This window comes from Macrotis lagotis, chromosome 8 (assembly GCF_037893015.1).
Source record: "Macrotis lagotis isolate mMagLag1 chromosome 8, bilby.v1.9.chrom.fasta, whole genome shotgun sequence".
Taxonomy (NCBI): Eukaryota; Metazoa; Chordata; class Mammalia; order Peramelemorphia; family Peramelidae; genus Macrotis; species Macrotis lagotis.
Genome location: NC_133665.1, coordinates 138,913,959 through 138,922,631, shown reverse-complemented (window position 1 = coordinate 138,922,631; position 8,673 = coordinate 138,913,959). Strand labels below are relative to the sequence as shown.

Sequence of the window (8,673 nt, the reverse complement as noted above, 5' to 3'; positions counted from 1 at the left end):
TTAACCCCATGGCCTTGCAAAAAAACAAAAAAAGCAAACTGAAAATAGTTTTAGGACCATATTACTACATAGTTGTGATGCAGTATATTTAACAGCATGTGACAGAAATTTAAATCCACCCTGAGAGGAAAATGGAATTTACCTCGAAATGTTGATATTAGACTCTCATTCCTATAACCCTGCCATTGAAATTCATTTCACAAGGACTTTGAATACTCTTTATGGTACTGACCCATAAATATTAAAACTCCATTATTACTGGCCTTGCAGCTCTTCTTGCAGCCCTTAAAACTCAGGAGTATTGTGGGTATAAAGTGTAGACTATGAGGCTGGGGAGAAGGAATAAGACATCCAGCTTTGGTGAAAGAGAATCATATAGAGAGGAAAGATAAAATGATACTGTCCTTAGGCAGCCTTTTCATGTTCTCTACCCTGTCTTTTAGAACTAGAAAATCACATCTATAGTGTCAATATAAAGTTTTTATTAACAAACTTAAATCTTTTCACTTAAATCCTCCAACCTTGTTTTGTCTTCTTGTTTCTCTAGTCTTCTGCCACTGTCTTCAATGGATCCTTTTGAAATCGAGGTAGCTTGGCCTTTCCTTGGCTCTGTAGAGAGGCCTGGGAGCTTTTCAGTTGCTGAGACTATGTGGGTACCAGTAAGGCCTTTGGCTTTCTGCACAGGTTCAGATGTCCCAGGCATCCATCAGTCTTGAGCATTGGCTTTCAGAGAAGCTTTGTACTTGCCAGTCATCTCTTTGGGCAGAGGCACAATTGCTGGGCAGGGGACCTGTCCTTCTACTTCACAGATACATTCCCGCAGGCAATATTTTTTGGGTCCAAAATTAGCTGGGTGAGAAAGCTTCTTTTTCTCTAGCTCCTCCATCTCGAGAACTTCCCTGGGCAAGAACAATGAGACCCAGTGAAATAAAACGAAGACAATTTTCCTTTAAAGCAGTAACAAAAACTATGCTGTAACCTCTTCACCAACCACAAATTCCTGGTGGTGCTAGAATAGAAATTCTAATCCTGGGAAGTAGTGCTACAATCCTGATTGTTCTTGGGACTCTTGTTTCATTCCCTTTCTAAAACAGTGATGAAAACCCCTGTCAACATTACCCCTCTCAGAGAAAGGATCATGGCCAGCACACGGCTGAAATGTCCATCACTGGAACAAGGGCTGGAGTCTTGCTTTGCCACAGTAAGGAGCCCAGAATGGGTATGGGTGTGTGTGTGTGTGTGTGTGTGTGTGTGTGTGTGTGCGCGCGCGCGCACACAGATGTATCCTCTGCTAGATTTACTTTCCTTAGAGGTGATACAAAAACTAAATTGCATTTCCCAAAGTCATGTCAAATTCTTACATATAATCTTGCAGACCAGAATGCACAACAATGCTGATACTACCCCTCACTCAATCGCTTTCCTAGAACTCTCTTCTCCACCCCCCCCCCCATGCCAACTAAACTTGCTTATAATTGAGACATTTGTTCAGGATAAAAGCTCCTTGTAAAATCAGCTACTGTATACGAATCAAGTCACTAACTTCCTGCTAGAAAAGGCTGATGGTAGAAGGAAAATTTAAAGTGAATCAAGTGAGAGATTTCTCTTCTGGATTAGAGAAAAAGAGGCCTCAAGCCACCAGTTACTTCCCCTCCTGCTCCTGTAGCAAAGCCTAAAATCAGGAGGGATGTTGGAGAGGGAGACTCATCATCTTTAAAGTCCTTTAAAACCCACTAAGGAAGGTCAAAGGTTAAGGGTGGTTTAATGCTGAGAAAACTTCAAAAGAGGAGACAGATTTATTGAGAGGAGCTGATTCAGGATGAGTTAAAGTAAAAGTGTGGTAGAGGCATTTCTTGAAAAAATTCCAAAACTAAGTTGCATTATGCTAAAAATAAAGGAAGAAAAAAGGATGATGATGATGATGACTTAATGGCTTTGATGAAGTGGCTGTGGCCCACTCCCATGCTGGTTAGGTTTTTTTTAAGAGTGCCTCCTTAAAAGTTGAAATTGGTAAAGCAAACCCTGCAAGACAGCTAATGTCAGAGTTCCTCCTGGTTTTAATTATACTTGGGAAATACTAACCAACCTGATTCATTCAGAAGAAAGCCTCCTGCTTACCTAAGGAGATAACCTATTTACAGCCCTTACTCAGCACATGATCCCCATTATAGGTACGACTAGCACCCATCACGGAGAGTCACTGTGACAGATCTGGCCCAATCAGTGCATTGGGAACTTTGTTCGCTACTCTATCTCTGGACATGGGGAAGAGGGACACTCGACCCAGAACCTAGAGCTCTCAGGTGCTCTGGGCACTTACCTGAGGCATGGCCACAGCTGACAGCTCTATCCTGCTTTCCCTGCTCTCCATACCAACCATTCTCTTTTTCCTCAGTTATCAAGGTGAAACAAGGTGACTGACCTCTAATCAAGCACCAAGAAACTTACTCCGTTTTCCCCAGGATCTTTTTGATATGCTGCATGATCTCTTTGTTGCTCTTGTCCTCCACATCCACCAGGACCTGTTCACCAGAATCTAGAGAACAAGAAGCAAAGAACAGGATTCTGCCATGACATCTTCCCAAGTGCATGTCCTAGTTTTAATCTGTTTGGTACCAAGACACCAAAGAAAGAGAAATAAAGGACAAGATACTGCTGGGAAATGCTTGGGGCAAAAGTAAGCACATTCTCATTATCTGAAGAAAGCCAGTCCTCTAAGGGAATGACCATTTCCCATTTGTGGCAATTTTAATATTCTAAAGTCTTATTCCTTGAGTCTCACAGGTTCACAGAAAGAGCTATTAGAGGGACACTGCTTCAGGGAGTTGGGGCAGAGGCAGAATGAGTTTCATTTTCTAAAATGCTATTGTAGTTACTGCAGGAAGAGGATCCGGAGACAAACTTGAGTTTTCGGCCTTGTCTGGCAGCCAGCCACGCCAACTTACCTAAATAAAACCGCAGAAATGGGGATGGTGTCATGTTCTTGAACATCATGATCTGCACCCAAGGGTTTTTGTACTGAATCTGAGGAATGTTGAAGAACACAAATTTCCTACAAAGGGGGAAAAAAAAATAAAACCAGTAAAGAATCTAGTGTGTGTGTGTGTGTGTGTGGATTAACAGTGATATACAGTGGACACCTTCAGGAACCATTTATTTGGATTTTATTTTCCTCATTTTACACCCAATGAAACTGAGCCTTTGTGAGAAAAAGATTTGCTAAAAATCCCAGTGATCTGTTGCAGAGAGGGGCGAGAATGCCGACCTTTGGACAAATATTCCAACACCAAGAGCTTAGGAGGACAACTAGATGGTACAGTGGTTAGAGCACAGGCTCAGGAGGGCCCCGAGTCAAAATCTGTCCTCATTAACTGTTTGGCCTTGGGCAAGTCACTTAAACCTGATTGTCTTACATCCAGGGCCATCTCCAGTTGCCCTAATTCCTAACTGGCCACTGAAGTCAGATGGCTGTGGAGGAGAGAGTGAGACTAGTGAAAAGTTTTCTATCAAAAGCCTAGACTCTGAAGCTCATGGTGATCATGGATTTATACTACAGCAGGAATGAGCAGGTTCCGAGCATTCCCCTACAACCCCGGGCCCTTCCTCTTCCAGGGAAAGCAAAGGAACAGTGAATGATGCCTGTCTTCCCAGCTTAACGAAACAGAGTGGTCAAGGAATGCTGGGGTAGGGCCAGACTCAGGAATTTCCTGTTGACAACTGGACACACAGAGACCAAGAGGGTGAAGATGGTCCTCAGCCCCAATCCTGTGTAGGGCAGCTACTGCTGGGGCCTCTGCCCAGACTGCTGAGCAAGGGAAAGGCTTTTCTCCTTCCACACATCTTTCTAGGACACCTGTCTGGGTCCTGACTCTGCCCCTAGAATGTAGTCCTTGTCATGTTCTGTACCTCATCAAGAATTTTTGCAGAGCAGAAGGAAAAGCAATGGCTGTGGGGTCGAGGGACATGAGTTTAAATGATGATTTTTATGACTTCCTCCTTTGATCTTCAGTAAATAACCTATTGGGGGCAGCTACAGATGGCATCTTCCTTTCTATTCTTGCCATGGATAGTTAGGTAAACCGAGGTAGGTTTCCTCATTTGTAAAATTAAGGAGTGACTCATTTTAAAAAGGGGGGGAGGGGCAGCTAGGTGATGCTGGAGTCAGGGCGACCTGAGTTCAAATCCAGCCTCAGCTACTTGATACTTATTGTGTAACCCTGGACAAGTCACTTAACTGCAAATGCCTCACCCTCCAAAAAAAAAAAAAAGGTATGTGGATATATTTTATCTATCTCTCTAGATAGAGATCTCTACCTCTATCTCTATATGTGTGTATATGTACCAGGCAGAATTCAGATGGACTTTAGAAAAACCTTCCTAATAATTAGAGCTGTTCTGAAGTAGATGGGCAGCTAGGAGATATTGCAGTGGATAAAGCACCAGGCCTAGAGTCAGGCAGACCCATCTACCTAAAGTCAAATCTAGTCTGAGACACTTCCTGGCTGTGTGATCCTAGGCAAGTCACTTGACCTTCTTTGTCTTAGTTTCCTCACTTGTAAAATGAGCTGGAGAAGGAAATGGTACATCTCTCCACTATCTTTCCCTAGAAAATCCTAAATGGGATCATGAAGCGTTGAAGCCAACTGAACAACAAATCAACAAAGAAGTAGATGAGAAAGTAGAGGCTGGAGGTTTTGTGGAGGGAGAGCTGGTGTGTGACCTGTTTACAGATGATTGTGCCCTCAGTGCAGCCTCTGAGGCTGAGCTGCAACACAAGATCGATTCTCTGCTGTTTGAGCTAATTCTGACCTGATGATGAACACCAAGAAAACCCAGGTGGCTCCATCAGCCAGCACCATCCATATGTGTTACTACTGGTTACAGCAAAAGGAGAAGTTTTGAGGACTGAGGACAAGTTCATTTACCTTGGCAGTGTGCTTTCCAGGGAGGTACACACTGCCAGTGAGGTTGACACTCTCAGTATTTGGGAGGCTCCGAAAGAGTGGAAGAGAGGAGGTATTAGACTGACCACCCAACTGAAGGTCTACAGAGCAGTTGTACTGACCTCATTGCTAACACGCCTGTGACACCTGGACAGTCTACCAGAATTGCTTCCATTTAAATTGTCTTGGGAAGATTCTGAACATCACCTGGAAGGAGCTGATACTGAGGTCCTTTCTCGAGCTAAACTGCCCAGCATTCCAACATTACCACAGAGAGTGCTACAATGGGCTGTTATGTGTTTGAACACCGAACAGTACACTTGTCAAAAAAACTACTCTCTTGAGAGCTCATGCAGGTAGGCTGCACATGGAGGTCTGAAGGAGCCGTACAAGGAAACTCGCAAGGTCTCTCTGAAGAACTTGGAAATCTATTTTGAGAGTGGGAGACATTGGACTGCCCAGTTTGGTGCCCTCAGCAGAGGGTGCTCTGCTCTATGAAGAAGGCAGAATGGAAGCAGCCCAACAGAAGCTTGAGATGTGCAGATTTAGAGCCATCTCCATCCCACATGACCTGGCAAGAGTGATGTCATTTTGGACTTTCCTGAGTTCGAAGGACGACAACTACCCAAACAGTCACTAAGTAAAGGATGATCTCTAGGTCCTCATCACGATGGATTAATGTTTCTCCTTCATTATTGAAGAAGACCTCTCAACATCAGGGAGCTGATGCCATGACAAGAGCACATGAACTGGATTTGAGTGAGGCTGTGTTAAGTCCCCAGCCTTACTTTCTCCTCCAGAGTCATGTGGGTCCAGTGACTAGATAAAATCAAGATGATGAGATGGCCCAGGATGCAAAGCGGTCAGGGTTAAATGACTTGCCCGAAGTCACACGGCTGGTAAGTGTCAAGTGTCTGTGGGTGGATTCGAACTACCATCATTCTGGTAGGCCAGTGCTCTCTGTTCGCTGTGCCACTGAGCTGCCCACCACAATGGAATACAGGACTTCTGAGGTACTTGGTGGGTTAACGATAGGGATTAAAAACTTGTTAGGAAGGGGAATGAAAGAGTTGGGGGCAGACAGGGATAAGTCCTGCGTATCAAGAAGGTAGCGTCCCAAGACCAGTGCTAGTGTTCTGGCGTCCTCCAGGGTTGAAAACAAGCAGCTGGACATGAGGCTGAAGGGCGCTGGGCTACGTGGATTAGTGCCTTTGTATTCACTCAGATCAAGTGTCTGCTCTCTAGTTGTCCAGATAGCGTCACAGGACTTAGAGCCTGTCTTTGCAAAGGAAGAAGGAGGCCAGAGGTCCTGGGGCAGGTGACTTCTCCGAGACAACACAAACTGCACGCTGTGACCCAAGATGCTGAAGTCCTCGGGGGTCTTTTCTGATCCGGGCTCTCACTGGCCTGGAGACAACTAGCTGGTGCCCCCCCCCATGCCCTTTTCACCGTTTGCCAACATCTCAGGCTTCCGCCTGTCTCCGGCTCAGGCCCTCTGGGCCTGCTGGCGCCCGAGGTGACTCTTCTGACATCAGAAACGCCTCCTTCAGCTTCCCCTGCAGGTCGGCCTCAACTGCCCGGCGCAGGGCTGGGGCTGTAGGGGGGTGCCCGCCTTCGGGGCAACAAGGGGCCTGGAGGGGCGCGGATCCTGGGGGCCAGGCTGTGTGCCAAGGCCGGGCCGGGCGGGGGCTCCCGGGCAGCGGGGCCGAGACTGGAGGAGGCAGCAGCGGGCGGCTCCTCATGGGGCCCGTCCTTCCCCCAATTCCCAGGCCCCGGCCGGTGCCCAGTGCCCGTCCTGCGGCCGCCCCCTGCCCGGCCGGTGCCCAGTGCCCACTCCGTGCGGCCGCCCCCTGCCCGGCCCGCGCCCACTCCGTGCGGCCGCCCCCTACCCGGCCGGTGCCCACTCCGTGCGGCCGCCCCCTGCCCGGCCGGTGCCCACTCCGTGCGGCCGCCCCCTGCCCGGCCGGTGCCCAGTGCCCACTCCGTGCGGCCGCCCCCTCCCCGGCCGGTGCCCACTCCGTGCGGCCGCCCCCTACCCGGCCGGTGCCCAGTGGCCACTCCGTGCGGCCGCCCCCTGCCCGGCCCGCGCCCACTCCGTGCGGCCGCCCCCTCCCCGGCCCCCAGTGCCCGGCCGGTGCCCAGTGCCCACCCCCTCCCCGGCCGGTGCCCAGTGGCCGTGCGGCCGCCCCCGCAGGGCGCGGGGTCCGGGGCGGCGGGGGCGCGGGGTCCGGGGCGGCGGGGTGCGGCCTCGCCCGCGTGCCCGGGCCTCGGGGCCCAGCCTGGGCCGTGGGGTGGGGGCGGGGCTCACCCACCTGGCTCCCTCGCTCAGCTCCCCGTGCGTGTTGTAGTTCACGGTCATGACCTTGACCGAGCTCTTAAACACGATGTCGCCCTGGCTCAGGTACTGCAGGGTGCGGCGGATGGGGAAGCGCCCTTTCATCGGCATGGCGGCGGAGCCCGCGCCCGAGGCCCCGCGAGGCCGGCGCAGGCCCGGAGGCCGTTCCCGCCGACTCAGCCCCGACCCGGATGCCGCCGGGAAGCCGCCGCGGTGCCGGGGCTGCCGCGAAGCCTCCCGGGAGTTGCGGGGGGGCGCATGCGCCCAGCCTCCTTCCCGCGCGCAGGCGCCGGCGCGAAGGCTCGTGGGAGTTGTGGTTGGCTGGCTGCGGGCGGGGCAGGTGGCGGAGCGAGGCCTCTGCCTCCGCCCCGCCCCCTCGGGCTCCTACTTCCCAGTACATGAGGAGGGCTTCCTCCCCGCCCCCAGGAAGAACCCAGGAGCCCAGCAGGCGCGCCCCCGTTCCCGCCGCGGGCCCCCCCCCCGCCCCAAGGCTGCGAGCAGCGGCTCCTCTCCCGGGTGCCCGGGGCGTGGCGTCACCCCGCTGCGGGGGGAGGGGCGGCGGGCCGCCGACGTCAGCCGAGCGGAGTCCAGGCGCGGTTCGGTCGGCAAGCACAGGCCTCGCACGGCCCCGGAGCGGAATGACGCGCGTGCGCCGACCCCGGAAGCCCCGGGGGGGGGGAGCGAGCTCTTCCGGTCAGGCGCCCGTCACGTGGGCGAAGCCCCCTTCGTGGGTGCCCCGCCCAGCGGGGCGGACGGACCGGCCGGACGCCCCAGGCCCCAGGCTCGGCCCCCGGCGCGCCGCACCTCGCTGCCGCAGTGTGTGCCCAGGCCGCGGCGCCCGCGGCGGCTTCCCGGGCACAGCTTGGCCCGGGCCTTGCCGGCGTGCTGCCCGGACTGCGGCCAAGAGGCTCGCCCTTGGCGGGGACGTTCTGCCTGGACCCCCAGGGCGCGTCACGTGCCCAACGCGGGATGGCAGCCGGACGGAGCCCCCCACCCTAAAGCTAAGCATCTCGGACGGCCACAGATCCCCGACGAGTGCCGCATAAAAATCAATAGTGGTAATAATTGTCATCCTTTTTCGTCCTCCCACAATGAACGCGATTAAAAAAAATGTGTGTCTATAGGGACGCACACATACATGTATGTCCGTAGGCGTGTACGCGTGTTGCTGCGCTCCCCGCTCCCGGCAGACACACGGCATGAGCCGGGCCCGCAACATCACCCCCTCCATCTCTGAACTTTCAAGTGTTGTGTTCTTAAGAATTCCAGCACAGCGGGCCCGGCCAGGGCGCCCCCCGCGGGCCCAGCCAGGGCGCCCCCGCGCGCCCGCATGTTTTCCAGCTGTCACTGACCCACGGCGGGCTGCCAACCGGAGTGCCCCGTGCCCCCGGGCTC

General features: G+C 52.8%; 1 protein-coding gene across 1 annotated transcript; it reads right to left on the bottom strand.

The window, feature by feature from the left end:
* Positions 1-465: 465 nt before the first annotated feature.
* Positions 466-7,525, bottom strand: MRPS25 (mitochondrial ribosomal protein S25). The gene is made up of 4 exons (XM_074198490.1): positions 7,256-7,525; positions 2,946-3,052; positions 2,449-2,536; positions 466-899 (listed from the first exon to the last, which is right to left on the bottom strand). The coding sequence occupies exons 1-4, from the start codon at positions 7,387-7,389 to the stop codon at positions 707-709; spliced, it is 522 nt and encodes a 173-aa protein (XP_074054591.1). The 5' UTR covers positions 7,390-7,525; the 3' UTR covers positions 466-706.
* Between the last annotated feature and the right edge of the window lie 1,148 nt (positions 7,526-8,673).

What these genes read in the sequence shown, in the direction of transcription:
- MRPS25 (XM_074198490.1), bottom strand. Translation starts at nt 7,389, where the DNA reads ATGCCGATGAAAGGGCGCTTCCCCATCCGCCGCACCCTGCAGTACCTG. An exon ending in GAGCTGAGCGAGGGAGCCAG is followed by an intron (nt 3,053 to 7,255) that starts GTGGGTGAGCCC and finishes CCCCCTTTGTAG; the next exon opens with GAAATTTGTGTTCTTCAACA. An exon ending in AAGATCCTGGGGAAAACGGA is followed by an intron (nt 900 to 2,448) that starts GTAAGTTTCTTG and finishes GTTCTTGCCCAG; the next exon opens with GGAAGTTCTCGAGATGGAGG.